This window comes from Heterodontus francisci, chromosome 23 (genome assembly GCF_036365525.1).
Source record: "Heterodontus francisci isolate sHetFra1 chromosome 23, sHetFra1.hap1, whole genome shotgun sequence".
Lineage (NCBI taxonomy): Eukaryota > Metazoa > Chordata > Chondrichthyes > Heterodontiformes > Heterodontidae > Heterodontus > Heterodontus francisci.
In genome coordinates, this window is record NC_090393.1 from 48539161 (window position 1) to 48560198 (window position 21038).

Below are 21038 nucleotides of genomic sequence, written 5' to 3' on the forward strand. Positions count from 1 at the left end.
TGCAACGAGGAAGGGTTAATTAATAACCTTTTAGTAAAGGGGCCTCTGGGGAGGAGAGACCATAATATGATAGAATTTTATACTGAGTTTAAAAGTAATTTAGTTAAGTCCAAGACTAGTGTCTTAAATCTAAACAAAGCAAACTACATAGGTATGAGGGGGAGAGTTGGCTAAGGTAGGTTGGGAAAACACATTAAAAGATACGATGGTTGATAGGCAATGGCTAGCATTTACTGAATTAATATATAATTTGCAACAAATATAGATTCCTTTAATGCACAAAAATCCCACATACAAAGTGGACCAACCATGGTTAACATAAGGAATTAAAGACAGTATTAGATCAAAGGAAGAGGCTTATAATGTTATCAAAAGGAGCAGTAAGCCTGGGAATTGGGAGGATTTTAGAATTCAACAAAGGAGGACCAAGAAATTGATAAGGCAAGAGAAAAGAGAATATGAGAGTAGACTAGCAAGTGACATAAAAACAGATTGTAAACATTTCTATAGGTATGTAAATAGGAAGAGATTAGCAAAAGTAAACGTGGGCCGATTAGAGGTAGAGACAGGAGAAATTATAATGGGGATTAAGGAAATGGCAGAGACATTAAACAAATACTTTGTATCTGTCTTCATGTTAGAAGACAAAAACATTCTCGAAATAATGGAAACCAAGGTTCTAGCGAGAATGAGGAACTGAAAGAAATCAGTATAAGAAATAGTACTGGAGAAATTAATGGGACTAAGTGGCGATAAATCCCCTCGACCCGATCACCTGCATTCTAGTGTTTTAAAAGAGATAGCTCCGGAGATAGTGGATGCATTGATTTTGATCTTCCAGAATTCTTTAGATTCTAGAACAGTTCCCAAGGGCTGGAATGTAGCAAACATAATCCTGCTCTTTAAGAAAGGAGGAAGGGAGAAAATAGGAACTATTAGGCCAATTAATCCAACATCAGGAATAGGCAATATGCTAGAATCTATTAAGGGCACGATAACAAGGCACTTAGAAAATCATCATATGATTAAGCAGAGTTAACACAATTTATGAAAGGGAAATTGTGTTTGACAAATACATTAGAATTTTTTGAGGATGGAACTAGTAAGGTGGTTAAACGGGAACCAGTGGATATAGTGTATTTGGATTTTCAAAAAGCATTTTTTCAGGTCCCACCCAAGAGGCAAAATTAAGACTCATGGGATTGAGGGTAATATATTAGCATGGATTGAGGATATAAATGGACAAAGAAAGAGAGTAGGAATAAACGGAACATTTTCAGTTTGGCAGGCTGTAACTAGTGGGGTACCGCAGGGATCGGTATTTTGGCCTCAGTTATTTACAATCTATATTAATGACTTATATGAGGGGACTGAGTGTAACATATCCAAGTTTGCTGACACTACAAAGTTAGGTGAGAAAGTAAGTGGTAAGGAGGACGTAACGAGGCTACAGAGGGATTATAATCAGGTTGGGTTAGTGAGCAAGACATGGCAAATGAAATACAATATGGTGAAGTGTACTTATTTAAGTATAACCATTTTGAACACAGGGTCTAAAAGCAGGCAAGTATTTGGTTGGGAGGGTGTGCAGGCTGGGGAGATGAACCGGTGATGAGCTGGCCTGGGATGGCAACAGCCCACAGTATTGCTGTTGAGGCAAGAGGGGAGCAGGTAAGTAAAAGAAAAAGAAACCATAGTTGCATTTTTGTGGCCACATTTGGTCTCTTTACGGATCACTGGTTAGGCCGCTGTAGACCCGGGAAAAATTACTGGCATTTGCTCCACCCAGATTTTGCTCAATTTGGCATCGGGATACTAAAACAGGCATTAGGCCCCTGATTAGCATATTCAAGGGGCCTATGTTTGATGGACACGCCAGGCATTTGGAAGTCAGCAGTTGCCAAAATTGGGAGCCAGCGCACTTCCAGTGCGGGTCATGGCAGGAGCTCACACAAGAAAATTGCTCTCCCAATTCCTATTTTTCCACCTAGAAATCTGGTGAGCCATGGACCAATTTCTGCCCCTCCCCGCCATAGAAAGAACCAGTGGGAACGAAATTTGCATTGCTACGCAAAGTTCCCAAAAAAGGTGTGCCAACATGTAACGTCAATTTACAACATTGGTTTGCAAAGAACTTTAATTGCACTTCACTCTAAACTCTATGCCCCTCCACAGATATAGAATGCACTGCACTTTTATAAATGTATAGCCATATTCGAGTTGTTCCTGGGATTTGTGTAATGTCGCCATATATATTCACCCTGTGCCCCTTTATATGGGAAAGGCACAAACACTGTTCTTTTAAATCTAGTTACAGTGCATAAGCAATTAACAAAATCAAGCTTATTTTGGAGAGTGTTGTAAATTTGAAAAAAATATAGGCTAGACAGAAGATAAATTCAACTTAAATAATGTAACCTGATGGATTTAGTTTGTACATGACTGACAGTTTCTTTTTATAATGTGTGTAGTCTATTATTCATAATCCACAAAGTCCCAATTACTCTTTACCAGTATAATTTTTAAAAAAGGTCAGTTTATCAAACAGCCAACCTGGAGCTTCATTGAGATAAAGAACTAGAGCATTTGAAACTCTAAATCACATTATTGTGTGTTGTCTTCCTGGGGCCAATCATAGGTCTCAGCACCCCAGAATAGAGACCCAGAGCCCCGTGATACAGAGAGCCAGCTCCTGATACACAGCAGTGCTGTAGATAACGTTGGCAGCTTCAATATCTTTTTATCTGGAGTTTTAGCCAAAAATGTTAGGCAGAATATTTTTTGGTCTCAAAGTATCTGAAACACGTGCAAATTATCTTTCCTCCCAACTCGTGGGAAATATGCCCTACAGCATTATGACTGGGAGCTAAAGGTGACAAGCTGTTATGACAGATGTACAATGAGAACAAGACATAACAGTTTTATAATGAACAGCCGAATGAAGAAGGTAGGGAATAACAGAGACAGTCATAACTGAGTCTTGTAATGAGGTGGGAGATATTATGAACCATGTTACAGCCAAGAATCTGACACTGATTGGTGGCTGTACAACAGTGACAGTGTTATAATTGCAAGAGTATGGAGTGGGCTTGCAGAAATATCTTAGCATATACTCCTGAAATAATGCATTAGATTGCTTTATATGCTCATTACTTATTTTTGTGTCAGCCATGGCTTAGTGGTAGCATTCTTATATCTGAGTCCAAGGTGGTGAGTTGTAGGTCCCCCTCTAGAGATTTGAGTACAAAATCTAGGCTGGCACTCCATCTTAGTACTGAAGGAGTGCTGCACTGTCAGAGGTGCCACCTTTCAGTTCCAGCATTAAACCGAGCCCCTGTCTGCCTTCTCAGGTGGATGTAAATGATTTGATGGCTCTAATTTGAAGAGCAGGGGTTTCCTCCCTGGACAATATTTTACAAACATTGCAACAGTGATTACAATTCAAAAATCCTTCATTGACTGTGAAATGCTTTAGGATGTCCTGAGGTCATGAAGGGCGCTATATTAATGCAAGGCTATTTTATATATTAATCCAGATATCTAAGGCTGAAGGACTATGAAAACAACAGAACCACAGATGGCCCTAGTTTGCCATATTGTAGTACTATCTTTGGTAAAATTCTGAATGTTGACTTACTATTCACAGTTTCCAGGCAAAAAAAAATGAAATTGGAAAGCAAAGTTTTAAAAAAATTAGCTGCTCCTGATGATCTTTGACATATAAAAATGAATCTTGTTGTAGGCTATTCAATTTCCTTCATATAAATGCTAACATCCTGACCATAGAGCGATTTAACATCACAAATTAATAAATAATACATGTGGGGGAAAATTGCACTTTTGATTATGCAAAAATCATTCTCAGCAACCCCAAAATCAGCAACAAAATAAAACATAAAAACAATGAAATATCTACAAAATCAGCAACTGAACATTTCCCCAGGTGATTGTTTCCATCAGCATCTTGTGTTTTACATAGTTCATTTTCATTACTGGCTGCTCGAAGTATTTTGTTGACACAAATACTCAGTTGCATAATTTGTTGTTTAATTACCCTTTTAATGGCAAAACAGTGCATTGACTCACTTGTTCCCAGTTCAATCAAATGAGTTTTTCCATTGAAAAGCTTGGTTAGCTCCCCTAATGGCCACACTGGTAAATGCACTATTAGTGTGGTACTGAGCCCCACAAAGCAGGAAGGTCCTGAGTTCAGTCTGTGTCATTTGTGTTGTATGTTTGCCTCCAAGAGTGATATCCCTTTAAGATCTTAGTATGCTAATGAGCTAAGTACCAGGATGTAGTCATATGACTAACTATTTACAGAACCTTACTCTGGGTGTTACAGTTACAGAGTGACTCTGCCTTTGAGTCACATGACTACATCCTGGTACTTAGCTCATTAGCATACTAAGATCTTAAAGGGATATCACTCTTAGAGGCAATCATACAACACAAATGACACCACACAGCCAAAGTTTTAAAAAGAACTTGTTCAATCACTCGAGTGTGAAGACGAGCTTTCATTCACGCAACCACAGCGATAAAAATACCATTAAACAACTTGAGCGTGAAGAACATAAACAAACTCTAGCAAAAAAAAACTATCGAACTGCCTTTTGAACAGCAGTGTAAACAGACCAGCTTAAATGCTGCAAGCAAGATAAACAAGCAAAACACCTGCTCCTCTCCATCAAAGCAGCTAGTCTAAATAATAGAGTTTCTTAAAGGGGAAACAGTGCAGAGTCATAGAACAAGCCTTAAAACAAATGTTAAAACAAAACAACAAGAGACTTATGGATACCAAATTTCCCAGCATGAACTGGAAAGCCACTGATATCCTATCTGAGTTCAAACTTTTAAAACAAAGAATGCAGCTATGACAAGTTGGCATGGAAATCACAAATATTCTACTTGGCAGACACAAGCGGACCAGTTCATGGTGGACATTGACCACAAACCACTGGAAATGATCTGGCACAAACCTTTGACAAGTGCACCACCTTGACTACAGCGGCTCTTAGTGAAAGTACAGGGGTACGACTTCAACATCTGCTACAAACCAGGTGCCAAAATGGTCACTTCGGATAAACTGAGCAGATTGCCAAACACAAGCAAGAATGAAGAAGTCCCACTGGATCTACAAGTAGACAGCATGGACATCACGGTGGAAGATATGCTCAAAATTGATTTACTGCATTTTGATCAGCACAAATGTGACCAACTGCAATCAAAAACTGCCACTGACCCACAACTGAAGGCACTGTGGAAAGTCATCATAGAAGGATGGCCTGATATGATAAAAGAGATTCCAGAAACCCTCAGATGTTTTTGGCCTTGCAGAGATGAACTCGGTATCTCAAGAGGTGCCACCTTCAAGGGAAAACAAGTGATTGTGGCCAAAGCTCTCTGACAGGACACCTTGACACAACTTCACCAAGGCATATGGGCGTAGAGCAAACAAGATGACTGGCATGAGACACTGTTTATTGGCCAAGGATCAACAGTGACATGGAAAGGTTAGTGAGGATGTGCGAGGTATGCCAGAGTCACCAGCCACAACAACGCAAAGAACCTCTACACCCTCACAAGATTCCGTCAGTCCCTTGGTCCACAATCGCCACTAATGGAGAGGACTTTATCTTAGTCACTGATTATTTCACCAAATTTCCAATTGTCAGGCAGGTAAAAGACATTTCAAATGCAGTCGTCGCAGACACATCGAGTGCCATATTCAGTCTATTCGATGCACCTCAAGAACTCATTTCTGACAATGGGCCATAGTATACGAGCATACCTTTCAGGGATACGTGTGCCAAATGGGGCATAAACCATGTAATGTCCTCACCACATTACCCTAGATTTAATGGTCTTGCTGAGCGAATGGTTCACAAAGTCAAAGCATTTATCCTGAAGTGTAGGACAACCAAACTAGATTTTCGTGTTGACATGCTTCACCTCAGAGCTACACCTATGGATATGGGCTTACCATCGCCAGCAGAAATTATGTTTGGCAGACAATTGAGAACGATTCTGCCAAGCCAGCATCTGTCCAAACTCTCCAAGATGCAGGAGACACTACTCAAAAAACAGGGGAAAATGAAGCTGGTGCATCACTGACGTGCAGGAATGGAACTACCTCAGCTACATGTAGGACAAAACGTCAGTGTCATACACCCCACAATGAGAACAAGGTTACCAGCAGAGGTTTCCAAAGTGTGCAGTGGGCCTAGGTCCTATGAGATTACAAAATCTGGCGCAGCAGTGTTGAGAAGGAACAAAGCCAACTCAGAGAAGTGTGCAATACTCCAATTGTGCACAGAGGACACGAAAGAACACATTCCAATGATGAGCGTGTGATGGAACAACAGGATAACAACCGACACATTGAACAACATGCCTGCAAACCCAAAACAGCCAAGGGTGAAATCTACACCCCCAGAAGGTTTACACCATAACCAGATCTGGAAGAGTTGTCAAACCACCAAAATGATATATGGACCCTTAAGTTTCTATACTTGTAAATTTAATGATCTATTCCCACATAACTAATTTTGATATTATCTAATTTGATGTATTTTTACCTGCAGCATACAAGACCTATCTTTGGAAAGAAAGGGGATGTTGTATGATTGCCTTTAAGAGTGATATCCCTTTAAGATCAGTATGCTAATGAGCTAAGTACCAGGATGTAGCCATATGACTCAAAAGCAGAGTCACTCTGCAACTGTAACACCCAGAGTATGGTTCTGTAAATAGTTAGTTCTGTACTTTATATAATAGGTAGCTGTAATAAACCTGTTTGAGATCTTCAGTATAACTGGGCTCCATGCATCTCATTTCTATTGCATCAGACAACATAAAAGAACCCATTACATTTTGTGCTCAGTATATGCTGAATTAACTGATCTCAGGTAGAAGAGCTACCAGTAGCCATAGTTATCTGGTAAAGGGTTGAGGGAGGGAGTTGGTCAGCATTCCTCCTACTGGATGTACAAGTGCAGATGTCAGGTGAAGAAAGATTGGGTACAGGTGTGGTGCATTCCATGTTGGAATTGCCTGTCGATGTTAAATGGCTACTTACACCTTTAGGAGAGGAAGAACTGAACTGGGGGAAGCAAAATGGAAAGCATTGCACTACAAAACACTTAGAATCCCATGCTTTTTGCGATATTGCTCCCTCAAACCGTATTACTATGGAATGAACCAAGGTCTAGCCCCATTCCATTCTCTTCCCAATGGATCTGAACTAAACACTTATTGGAGCTTTAATCATAGTACTTAACTCAGGAATTTGGTGAATCAGGGAACTCGGCGTTATGGAGGGAAGAGGTGTTTTTCTGGCCTTTTAAAAACCAGGGAACGGTTCAAAAGAGGGAGTGATAACTGAGGTCTAGAGGCATTATTTAGGTGAGCAGGTAGGTGATTGGTTGGTGAATTTTATGTTTTTATTCTCTAAACTAGGTCAGTAGTTTAAACGAGGACACAGGAGATATAAGGTACTGAATAAAATTTATAGCCTAACTAACTTGGTTGCTTAGTAATTGAATGATAGAACAAACTCAAGGGCTGAATGGCCTACTCCTGCTTCTATGTTCCCATCATTATTGATGTCATGCCTCACCATTTCCCCAGAAGGTAATGACTGTTCTTTTTTAGACTACTGCCAGGCTATTGCATGGTAACAAAGGGATTTCCACCATCAGCACATAAACACACTGAAAACATCTTTCAAGTTATAGAACACTAGCAGGTGCTACACTCATATATCTACAGGCCAATGATCTACATCACACAGTACAGTCATACACTGTTGTAAAGCCTAAAACTATAGCTTAACTAGTTAAACTATTTAATATAGCTACAAATAATCATTGAGTGACACTTCAAACCTGAAACCCCAATTAATTAAATAAAATACAATAGAGATGGCAGGGCAGGTGTTGTGTTGCAGCTGTAGCATATGGGAGCTGGTGGACATCAGTGTGAGCCACTGCAACCACATCTGCAGTAAATGTCTGCAGCTTGAGGAACTTTGGCTCAAAGCTTCAGACACTGCAAGGGAGAAAGTTACCTGGAGACTTTCTTCCAGGAGACAGGCACAACACTCCTTGGGCTAAATACTTCAGCTTTGGTCCATTCTCAAGGATAGGAGGGTGTGACTATGACTGAGGCAGGTATGGGGATCCAGAAGGTAGCACTGGAGGAGTCTCAGCCCTTGGACTTGTCCAACAGGTAGGAAGTTCTTGCAGCAAGTTAGGGGTCACGAGTTCAAAGTGAGAGGGGCAAAGTTTAGGGGGGATATGCGTGGAAAGTTCTTTACGCAGAGGGTGATGGGTGCCTGGAACGCGTTGCTAGCGGAGGTGGTAGACGCGGGCACGATAGCGTCTTTTAAGATGTATCTAGACAGATACATGAATGGGCAGGAAGCAAAGAGATACAGACCCTTAGAAAATAGGCGACATGTTTAGATAGAGGATCTGGATCGGCGCAGGCTTGGAGGGCCGAAGGGCCTGTTCCTGTGCTGTAATTTTCTTTGTTCTTTGTTCTTTGTTCAATTGTGGACGAGATCAGGCACTGCAGTGAATATGAGCAAACTGACCACAGTTCTCTTGGGATGGGCTTCACTTGAACTGAGCTGGGACCAGTGTCCTGGCAAATCGGCTATCTACGACTGTAGAGAGGACTTTAAACTAAACAGCAGGGGTGGAGGGTTCAGGGGAGGGAAAATATAGAAAGTTCAAGAGAAAGGACATGGCAATAGTGCAGGATAGCTTATGGGTAATGATAACTTGAGTGTGACAGGAAGGGACAGCAAGTACAAGCATAAGGGCACACCAGCAAATAGGGTCAGAGTAGGAAAACATGGTAAAAAGACAGAATTAAAGGTTCAATATCTGAATGCAAACAGCATTCATAACAAGATAAATGAATTGTCAGCACAAATAGGAATAAATGATATGACAGCCAATACAGAGACTTGGTTGTAAGGTGACCCAGGCTAGAAATTGAATATTCAAGGGTATTTGACATTTCGGAAGGATAGGAAGAAAGGAAAAGGAGGTGGGGTAGCTCTGTTAATAAAGGATGAGATCAGTCCACCAGTGAGATATGATCTTGGCTCAGAAGATCAACATGTAGAATCAGTTTGGGTGGAAATATGGAATAGAAAGGGAAAGAAGTCACTGATGGGAATAGTTTATAGGCTCCCTAACAGTAGCTACACTGCAGGACAGAGTCTAAATCAAGAAATAATGGGGGCTGATAAGAAAGGTACTGCAATAATTGTGGGCGATTTTAATCTTCATATAGATTGGACAAATCAAACTGGCAAAGGTAGCATTGAGAAGGAGTTCATAGAGTGTATTCAGGACAGTTTCTTGGAATAATATGCTGTGGAACCAACCAGGAAACAGGCTATTTTAGACTTAGTAATGTGTAATAAGACAGGATTAATTACTGATCTTATAGTAAGGGATCCTCCCAGGAAGAGTGATCATAACATGATGAATTTCACATTCAGTTTCGAGATGAGAAGCTTGGGTCTGAAACTAGTGTCTTAAACGTAAATAAAGGCAATTACAAAGGTTTGCAGACAGAGTTGGCTAAAGAGGACTGGGAAAATAGGTTAAAAGGTAATTAATAGGTAAGCAGTGGCAGACATTTAAGGAGATATTTGATAACTCTCAACAAAGATATATTCCATTGAGAAAAAAAGACTCTACAAAAACTATCTGTGGCTAACTAAGGAAGTTAAGGATGATATCAAATTGCAAGAAAAGGTGTACAATGCTGCGAGGATTAGTGGTAGGCCAGAAGATTGGGAAATTTAAGAAACCAGCAAAGGATGACTAAAAAAAATGGAGAAATTTGAATTTTGAGAATAAACTAGCAAGGAATATAAAAACTGACAGTAAAAGCTTCCACACATATATAAAAAGGCAGAGAGTAGCGAAAGTAAACATTGTTTCCTTAGAGGATGAGACTGGGGGAATAACAATGGGGAAAAAAGGAAGTGGCAGAGACTTTGAACAAGTATTTTATGTGTCTTCACAGTAGAAGACACTAAAAGCATCCCAACAATAGTAGAAAATCAGGGGCAAAAGGGAGGCAGGAACTTAAAACAATCACCATCACTAGAGAAAAAGTACTAGGAAAACTAATGAGACTAAAGGCTGACAAGTCCCCTGGGCCCGATGGCCTGCATCCTAGGGTCTTAAAAGAAGTGGCTGCAGAGATAGTGAATACATTGGTTGTAATCTTCCAAAATTCCCTAGATTCTGGAAAGATCCCAGCAGATTGGCAAACTGTAAATGTTTCAAGAAAGGAAGGAGACAGGCAGCAAGAAACTATAGGCCATTAGCCTAACATCTGTCATTGGAAAAATGCTGGAATCCATCATTAAGGAAGTGGTGGCAGGACATTTAGAAAATCATAATACAAGCAAACAGAGACAACATGGTTTTATGAAAGGGAAATACTGTTTGACAAATTTATTACAGTTCTTTAAGGATGTAATGAGCAGAATGAATAAAGGGGAACTAGTGGATTTAATGCATTTGGATTTCCAAAAGGCATTCGATAAGGTGCTACATAAAAGGTGACTACCCAAATAAGAGCTCATGGTGTTGGGAGTAATAAATTAGCATGGATACAGGATTGGTTAACTAACAGGAAAAAGAGTCAGGATAAATGGGTCATTTTCAGTTTGGCAAACTGTACTAGTGGAGTGTCACAGGGATCAGTGCTGGGTCTGCAACTATTTACCATCTATATCAGGGGTCGCCAAACTTTTCCTTAGCTACTTCCGATAAACAAAAAATATCATGAGCCGCTTATGCATAAATTGAAAAAATATGGATAGATAAATGCAAATTAAATATGTAGCTGTTATAATATATTTAATATGAAGGAAAACTGATCTTAACTTTATTTCAATGTGATACTTGACACTGCATGCTGTCCACCAAACCTGAGAAACTCAGTTTGCAACTGGATAGGGCAACCCTGATAGAGTCGTTCAGATGCTTGTCGGTCAGTCGGGTTCGAAATTTCAGCGTCCGTAATTGGAGTGTATGGTAAACTTTTCCCCTCAAAAATGATTAGCTAGCTAGCTACTCCCTTCCCCGGGACCATCTACTCCCTCCAGGAACAGACTGTTCCCCGGGTCCAGCTGCTCTCTCCAGGTAGAGACTCTTCTCCGGGTCCGGCTGCTTCCTCCAGGTACAGACTCTTCCCTGGATCCAACTGCTCCCTCCAGGTACAGACTGTTATCCAAGGATGCGCTTACCTGAGCCTTGCTAAGAAACAATGCTTCTAATTGGTTGGCCATGACACTGGCAGATCTAAGGTCTGCTGTGATTGGTTGGAATGCACGGGGCAGATGGAGCAGTGCTCAGTGGGAACCAATTAGAATCAAAACAAATGGCACAAGGAGAGCATGAGATGCAGTGTCCAGGCCAGGTACAGGTCAAAGAGAAGAGGCACATCAAATAATCTCCATTATACAGAGGGGTACATTGTAATACACCACTGATAGAGTCTACATTTGCTCATGTGTATTTTTTTTTCTTTTGTCAAAGAAAACTTTTCTTTTAAACTGCAATTTTTCAAAGCTCTGTCATGAAACTTTTCATGAAAACCCTACATGCCAAATAGGAAATATTAATTTCATCGGTTGGAACCTTGCCTGAGACTTTTACTGTAAATTGTTACAAATAACTTTTTAAAAGAGTAACCTGGAAGCCAAGATGGCCACTGAAATTTACATTTGAAACACCAAAGGAATAGAGTAGAAACAACATGACTGAGTCAACCTAGCCAGAACAATGGATTAAATTGATTAAATTACCTGAAATGGCTATATCAACACAGTCATCAACAACTATTGACTTTGAAAGAGTTTTGAATCTCAGAGAACATTCCAGAAGGACCTCTTTAAAACACAAAGAGGTTTGGGGAATGTCATGTGACTGCTGTGCCACTCTGGGACAATAAGCTTTGTCACTCAGAGAGAACTGTAACTAAAATCCATCGAGGAGGCAGCTCTCTCTCTCTGTCTCCAGTAAAGATCCAGAGAAGACTCGGCTGCAACTGCTAAAGATTCAAACCTACAGACCAGCACAGCCAACAACTGGGGGACAAGGATCAAACTCCCTCTTCAGCCTCTGGAGACTGAGAAGCAAGCCTGCAGCCCTGCACATGGCCCAGCGAGGCCTTTAGGACTACAATTTCAACTAAGGAATCTGGGACTGAAATTCAGTATTTAAATTCCGTTTATTTCAGACTTTACTCCAACTATCAAACCTGTTTTCCCTCTGTAATCTATTGGTGTGTGTTTGTGTGTGTGCCTCTTGTGTGAATGTGTGTGTGGATGCGTAGCATATTTTAGTAATTTTTAACCGGTTTAGAGTAAGAGTAATAAACTTACATCTCTCTTGTTGAAACTCAAGAAAACTCATCTGATTTGTTCTTTAGCAATTATATTAGAGCAAGCACGCACTGAGGTGGTAACTTCAATCACTATGTCAAGAAAGGATAAACCCTGTTATGGTCAAACCAGAGAAGGGGCGAAAGGGGAACCCGAGACCCCCTTCCTCACCTGGTCATAACATACTCAAAAACCGACAGCAAGCTACCAGTAGCTCATGATCGATGTGTTGGCACCCCCTGATCTATATTAATGACTTGGATGAAGGGACAGAGTGTATTGTAGCCCAATTTGCTGATGATGCAATGATAGGTGGGAAAGCAAGTTGTGAAGAGGACACAAAATATCTACAAAGAGATAGAGATAGGTTATGTGAGTGGGCAAAAATTTGCCAAATGGAATATAATGTGGGAAATTGTGAGGTTATCCACTTTGGTAGGAAGAATAGAAAAGCAAAATATTATTTAAATGGAGAGAGACTACAGAATGTTACAGGTGCAGAGGGATCTAGGCATCCTCGGACATGAATCACAAAATGTAAGCATGCAGGTACAGCAAGTAATTAGGAAGGCAAATGGAATGTTAGCCTTGTTGCAAGGGTGATGGAGTACAAAAACAGGGAAGTCTTGCTACACTGGACAGGGCATTGGTGAGACCACACCTAGAATACTGTATACAGTTTTGGTCTCCTTATTTGAGGAGGGATATACTTGCGTTGGAGGCAATTCAGAGAAGGTTCAATAACTTGATTCCTGGGATGAGGGGTTTGTCTTATGAGGAAAGGTTGAGCAGATTGGGCATATACGCACCTGTCATAGGGACAATGTTAGAAGCTATTATTAAAGACGGCATAGCAGGGCATTTAGAAAAATTCAAGGTAATCAGGCAAAGTCAACATGGTTTTGTGAAAGGGAAATCATGTTTAACCAATTTATTGGAGTTCTTTGAGGGAGTTACATGTGCTGTGGATAAAGGGGAACCAGTGGATGTTTTGTACTTAGATTTACAGAAAGCATTTGATAAAGTGCCACATCAAAGGTTATTGCAGAAAATAAAAGCTCATGGTGTAGGGGGTAACATATTGGCATGGATAGAAGATTGGCTAGCTAACAGGAAACAGAGAGTAGGCATAAATGGGTCATTTTCTGGTTGGCAAGATTTAATGAGTGGTGTGCCACAGGGATCTGTGCTGGGGCCTCAACCTTTTACAATTTATAAAGATGACTTAGATGAAGGGACCCAAGGTATGGTTGCTAAATTTGCTGATGACACAAAGTAACTTGCGAAGAGGACATAAGGGGGCTATAAAGGGATATAGATAGGTTAAGTGAGTGGGCAAAGACCTGGCAAATTAAGTATAATGTGGTAAAGTGGGAAATTGTCCACTTTGGCAGGAAGAATAAAAAAGAAGCAGATTATCTAAATAGTGAGAGATTGCAAAGCTCTGAGTAGCAGAGGGAACTAGGTGTCCTAGTGCATGAATCGCAAAAGATTAGTATGCAGGTCCAGCACGTAATTAGGAAAGCTAATAGAATGTTTATCGCGAGGGGAATTGAATACAAAAATAGGGAGGTTATGCTTCAGCTATACAGGGCATTGGTGAGACCACATCTGCAGTACTGTGTACAGTACTGGTCTCCTTATTTAAGGAAGGATGTAAGTGTGTTGGAGGCAGTACAGAGAAGATTTACTAGACTAATACCTGGAATGGGTGGGCTGTCTTACGAGGAAAGGTTGGACAGGCTAGGCTTGTATCCGCTGGAATTGAGAAGAGTAAGAGGCGACTTGATTGAAACATATAAGATCCTGAGGGGTCTCGACAGGGTGGATGTGGAAAGGATGTTTCCCTTTGTGGGAGAATCTAGAACTAGGGGGTCACTGTTTAAAAATAAGAGGTCGCCCATTTAAGACAGAGATGTGGAGAAATTTTTTCTCTCAGTGGGTTGTGAGTCTTTGGAATTCTCTTCCTCAAAAGGTGGTGGAAGCAGAGTCTTTGAATATGTTTAAGGCAGAGGTAGATAGATTCTTGATAAGTAAGGGGTTGCAAGGTTATCGGGAGTAGGTGGAAATGTGGAGTAATCAGTTCGGCCATGAATTTATTGAATGGCAGAGCAGGCTCAAAGGGCCGAGTGGCGTACTCCTGCTCCTAATTCATATATTCGAATGCACACAGTTGTGTTAGAATCTAAAAATCCAGCAATGGAACAGTTTTCTGATGTGAATCACATTATCTAGAGATCAGTAATTATTTAACACAGACTGCACACTTGTTTTCAGACTGTATATTCACATGGCGGAGCAGGCTTGAAGGGCCGAGTCGCCTACTCCTGCTCCTAATTCATATGTTCGTATGTATTGATTGGAGTTTAGGAGAATGAAAGGTGTTTTTATTGAAACATATAAGATTCTGAGGGGGCGTGACAGGGTAGATGCTGAAATAATGCTTCTCCTCGTGGGGGAATCTAGAACTAGGGGCACAATTTCAAAATAAGAAGTCTCCCATTGAAGATGGAAATGAGGAGGAATTTCTTCTCTCAGAGGGTCTTTGGAATTCTCTAGCCCAGAGAGCAGTGATGGCTGAGTCATTGAATATATTCAAGGTTGAGTTAGACATATTTTTGATCTACAAGGGAGTCAAAGGTTATAGGGGGGCGCAGACAGGAAAGTGGAGTTAAGGCCACAATCAGATCTGCCATGATCTTATTGAATGACAGAGCAGGGTCGAGAGGCCGAGTGACCTACTCCTGCTCCTATTTCTTATGTCTTTATATATAATTAAGTGGCACTTGGGCTGAGTAATGTAGGGTGACCAGTACCCCTGGTACTATGTTACAGCACAAGTCAACACTTCAGGAGATGAGATGGTTGTGGGGTAGGTGGTTGGGTGGAATAGGTTACTACAAACCTAGCAGTTGTTTAGATTATTGCTGCTGAATTACCCTTGTGATCTGCTTTTGAATTTTTATAAGTGCAACGCTAATGTCCCATTGATAAGCAAATGCTGCTTTAAATGCTTGATGTAGATAAGAAATTATGCAAAGATATGAGGCATTCACTGAAGTTTGATAATATGATGGCCTCACATTAGAAGTGAGTGCCTTTTTCTGCTGCCAAATCTGTAATGATCAGAGTGGAACAACTCTTTCCTCCACTGACAATGTTAATTAGCGGGCTGCTTTGGTTATGCCAAATTTATTTTTAATGATATTGTACATAATTTACTTATATGATTTGCAAATACATTTTAGATGTTTAATATCTGCTAAACCAAAGCATTAAGTAGTGATCCAGAGGTCGAACATGTCAAATAAAATTCTGATAGTACTGAAACATCATGCACTGTACGGCCCACGCCATTATTCAGGACATAATATCCTGCTATGGTTGGTAGTGGAATCATAGGCCACTGCAGCTTATGATGATATAGCAATATGCCTATCTTTTATGTCATACAGTTTTGAAATAACTAGCATTCAAATAGAAGTTGCTTTTTCTTCACAACATTTTAAAATGAAGGTCAGGAAATGAGTTGTCTACAACATCCGCCCACAGTTTTTGATCTGGAAATTAGAATATAAGGGCTTTGTTCAATAAGCAAATCCAATTGTACATAGTCACAGCATGAACCCAGATGAAACATTTACTCTTAAGCATTCTATGCAATAATTCCTATTCTAATTATGCTAGCTCTGACTGCAGAGGCCTCTGGTCTCAATAAATGTGGGAAATGCTCCCACTGGGTGGAATCTTACCGGTGCTGCAGGGGCAGGCTTGAAGGCGGGTGTGGGAGGAGATTCACAAAACTTGGCTTCAGGTCAGTGGGCCGATGCATTCACTCCTCCAGGCGATCCACCCAGACGGGGGTCATCACCGGCAGAGGCTACTCGTCCGGCAGCAGCGAGTAGCCAATTTGAATAATTAACTGCACATTTTTGGGCTGATTGGGGACGCCATCGGGATCTTCCCAGTGGCGGACAGGCCCCCCCATTGTGCCTGGCGATGGTTTGCCAGCGGCTGGCCTGGAGGCCCCATGAGGCCTCCTGTTCTAAACCACGTCACCGGAGCCGCAGCCATCAGAGGGAACCCCTCCACGCAGGTGGCTTGGCAGCTGAAGCCACAGTTTATTTTATTAAAGTAAATCATTCTTTAGAGGGTGCCTCAAGATGGAGGCGCCCTTGCGGACCCCATCCTGCACTGGCAGTACCCACCACTGGCGATGGGGCTGCAGTCATTCTGGAACCAGCCCGCTATCCTTAATTGGATGGCGGACCCGGAGGTGGCCTCTTAATTGGTTGCCGCCAGTAAGATTTCCCAGGCAGGTGCCTTGACAACTTGTGCGGGGTCGGGACCCGTAAATGGTCCAGCCCCTTGATTATTTTTAAAGGGCGTAGGATTAAGCCCACTGTCTTTAGTTCTGGTGGGAGATTCACACTCCATGGGTGTATTGGACTCCACATCATCAACATATTCCATCTGGAAGCTATACCAAGTGATAAATCTAATAGTTTCAACCAAATATTGTTTACCAGACTCTAAGAAATAAATCTGGAAAGTTTATTTAACTCCTTGTGGACTGATTATAAATTCATTGTAGTTAAGTACGATGGTCTTTCAGTTTGTCACTGTATCATTTGGATTCTGTTATATATTAACTGAAAAATAAAGCTAATAGTTTTATCCTGAATGCATTGATCTCCATCTTGGAAGAAATATGAGTGTAGGTAAGGCATCCCATGTAACTGCAAGGACAGTATACCATAATTATATCTAATTGTTCACGACCTTAGGACACTTACAACATCACCTTATTACAGAGCGTCTACAGTTAGGAATGGATTCACTGGAATTTCATGGAGTACACACTATCATGAAATATCTTCTACCTGTTGTTTTGATAGCATTTAGGATACTCGTTATCGGTCTCGTGGCTACGCAAGTTAAGTTGTGACATGTTTTTGTACCTAAGTAATTTTCTGAAATAAAGAAAACTCAGTTGAACATAAGATTGAAAAAAAAAGTGCCTTTTTAAGTGCGGTCATGGCAGTCAACTTTCTGACTTGCGCACAGTAAAGTCCAACAAACAGAAATAAGACAATAATCAGACAATCTGTTTCAGTGACATTGGTTGAGGGACAAATATTGGCCAAGATACAGGGGAAACTCCTCTTAGTCACGCTACCTGACACGGTCAGCGCAGCAAATATTTGAGTTAAACTAAAAACAAGGATAGTTAATGGAAAGTCGGGGTAAAGTTGTCTTTTAAGCAAGGGAACATTTTGTACCGTATGTTACATAGTTTTCCTCAAACAAATCGACGTGTTGTTAGCTCGCTTGTACTAATCCTGAACTACTTTTTTATTGAACCGGTAATGTTGAGCAACAGATAAAACTCCCACCTGGACCAAAGTCCAAATCGCCTTGGAACAAACAAACGCTCTTTTCCACCCTTTTTTTCTGCTTTACAAACTCCAGTTGTGCTTTTCTCTGCGATGCTGGGCTCTGATTTAGTAACGGGTCTGGTTCTCCCGTTCTCCTGCCATTCAGTTACCGCACTCGATTAGGCATCAACCCGACCCTGGTTCATTTTAACTGGGAGCCGGGTTGATTATTTATAGCACTATATTAATGTAAAGTCTGAACTAAAGACTTTGACCCGCCCAGTTAACATACAGCTTTCGCTTTTTGAATATACTCTGCTGCAAATTACTAAAATGAATCCAATTCACACAATCCCCCTCCCAATCAATATAATAAAATCAAATAAATAATCCTATCAGTCGATATCCTCACTGCCAAACGCATTATAAACCTCAATATTAACCGTTTATAACCCACAGTTTTAATGGCCAAATTTGTTTTAATTTGTTGGACAACATTCCAATTGTGATGTTTTGCATTACGACCCAAGGCTTAGTAAAATAAATGTTAAAATATTCACTTCTAATACGATAACCTATCTATAAAGGGCAGTTTAGATATTCGATGTTTATTTAAAAGTAACTTTCTTTCCTTAAAGTTTGGTAAAGCGAAATAATTCGTTAGTATACACAGCATGCCCGCAGTCTCACTGCAATAACTCCAGTGATCAGCAGTTTTTAAACCATAGATTGGAAAATATGGTTCATTTTTGGTATTAACCCGTTATGTGCAATGTTTTAATTTGTAACGTTTGACTAAACACCCGGGAGATGTAACAGACCATTTCTTTTTCACCCAGTGTCGTTTCTATCCAATTAATTTTAACAAAATTTGGTTATAAATGAAAAAAATATTGAGACGAATCAATTCTGCGGGATTATAAAAGGTCAATTATTATTATTTCCTTTTTACCTAATTCTGCCCCGACACATTCACACACACCCAGAGTCATTGCAAATTTGTTGTAATTGACTGTACGAACGGAATTGACAAGCCCTTTAACTGTCCAATTTACGCACAAAAATTAATTAATAACAGCAACGAAATAACTTTAATCTGGGCAGCCTTTCCATATCGGTCACACGCTTCCGGCCGCCTTGTATAATCAGTAGTTAATGATCAAATGTAACCAAAAAGGGACGGCTATACAATTTTAGTTTATATTTTGCAAAAGAACAGAGAAATAACAATCAATTGGATAATTAGTAACTAGCTGTGGCACGCCTGATTCAGCCAGCAGTTTTCCATCCATCACACGTTGCATAGAATAGGCTGCACAAGCTCAGGGAACATTGGCTGGAACAGTTTTTTTTTGTCTGCTCAAGAGGAGAACATAAATGGAAAAGGGTCCTTACTGGAGAAGTTGTTCCACGATTGCCCTTTGCTGGGCGGCTTCTTCGGGGCTGAGGTTGACCAGTTCCTTCAGGATAGCCGGGGTGTCGTAGTCCTCGTCGCCGTCCTCTGAGCTCTCGTCCCCGGACAGTTTGTCGGGGTGGTGGCCGTTTGCTAAGAGCAGCAGCGGTTCAGCTTTGGAGCCATCGTTGGGGAGGATGCTGATTGTCGACCCCTGAGTTTCCTCTGTCTTGACAGCTTGATAAGGGTCGAGTTCCTGAAGAGCTTCAATCAGGGTCTGCTTGTTGACCCCAGAACCTACCAGTGCATTCACCAGCTCCTGCTGCAAAGGTGTTAATTTGGTCACCATCTCCCCCCTCCCCCCTCCCCCACAAAATGAAGTTGTAATTAATTCACTTTTTCCCCAGATTTACTTTTAATTCCAATTTATTCAACTCCCGGCATAATCAAGGTCTCCCTGATGTTACTGAACTTTTCCTACATGATCCAACAAGCTAAGATGGAAACACACTCTTCCAAAAACAAGTAAATCACCAAAACCATTACTTTCTACACAAAAAGTGGCCTGCTTTGGTCATTATAAACGTAGCTTCGCTCATCTGTTTACATTCAAACTATGCACATTTTGCTGGGTTCACATTTATCCATCCGCTCCTCCAGCCACTGAACTTTGGACCCCATTTTAACTGTTGTACAAAGTGCAGGGAAATATGTTAAACACTAAAACTGCACTCGACAGTTCAATGAAAAGAAGCGTTCCCTTTTTTCTTTCTAGTCTGAAATGCATGCAATAATGAAAGCTTTTTTTTCAAAACCAATTATTTTTCATAGTTCCCCCCTCATCTCTGTTTAAATATTTATTTTCAACTCATGTTCAATATTGATTCAGCTATCAGACCCAGTCAACCGCTCTCCTAACTACCTACCAGTTTGGTCTCCAAGCTATGGTCAGAGTCGTGTTTTCTGGCCTACACTCCATTGAAGCAGGGTTGCTAATTTTACTTTCATTCTAGTTACGCATCAAAATTAGAGTCAATGGTCAATAAGCGAGAGGAACAACCCAGAAACAAAGAAAGAACTGGCATTTAGATAGCTCCTTTCACAACCTCAGGGTGTCCTGAAGCACTTTACAGCCAATGAAGTACTAATGGATTTTACATGGATTTCAGCAAAGCCTTTGAAAAGGTCCCACATGGGAGACTTATCAAGAAAGCAAATGCAAATGGGCTCCAGGGTAACTTGATAAGGTGGATTCAAAATTGGCTTAGCTGGAGGAGACAGAGAGTGATGACAGACGGCTGTTTTAGTGACTGGAAGCCAGGGTCCAGTGGCATACCACAGGGATCTGTGTTGGGTCCCCTATTGTTTGCCATTTATATAAACGACATAGATGACTATGTGGGGGGTAGGATCAGTAAGTTCGCGGATGACACAAAGATTGGCTGAGTGGTTAACAGTGAGGTGGAGTGTCTTGGGTTACAGGAAGATATAGACGGGATGGTCAAATGGGCAGAAAAGTGGCAGATGAAATTTAACCCTGAAAAGTGTGAGGAAGGAGTAATGTGACACGGAAGTATTCAATGAATGGCCTGACACTGGGAAGTTCTGAGGAACAAAGGGACCTTGTCATGTTTGTCCATAGATCTCTGAAGGCAGAAGGGCAGGTTAATAGGGTGGTGAAAAAGGCATATGGGACACTTGCCTTTATCAATTGGGGCATAGATTACAAAAGCAGGGAGGTCATGTTGGAGTTGTATAGAACTTTGGTAAGGCCACAGCTGGAGTACTGTGTGCAATTCTGGTCGCCACATTATAGGAAGGATGTGATTACACTGGAGGG

At 40.9% G+C, this 21038-nt stretch overlaps 1 protein-coding gene across 1 annotated transcript in view; it reads right to left on the minus strand.

Moving 5' to 3' along the window:
* hnf1a (HNF1 homeobox a) overlaps positions 1-19988 on the minus strand; it is a 258658-nt gene extending 238670 nt beyond the window's left edge. Inside the window, exon 1 of the mRNA XM_068055205.1 lies at positions 19201-19988. Coding sequence (XP_067911306.1) covers positions 19201-19547 — 347 coding nt within the window. The 5' untranslated portion in view covers positions 19548-19988. The remainder of the gene's footprint in view (positions 1-19200) is intronic.
* Between the last annotated feature and the right edge of the window lie 1050 nt (positions 19989-21038).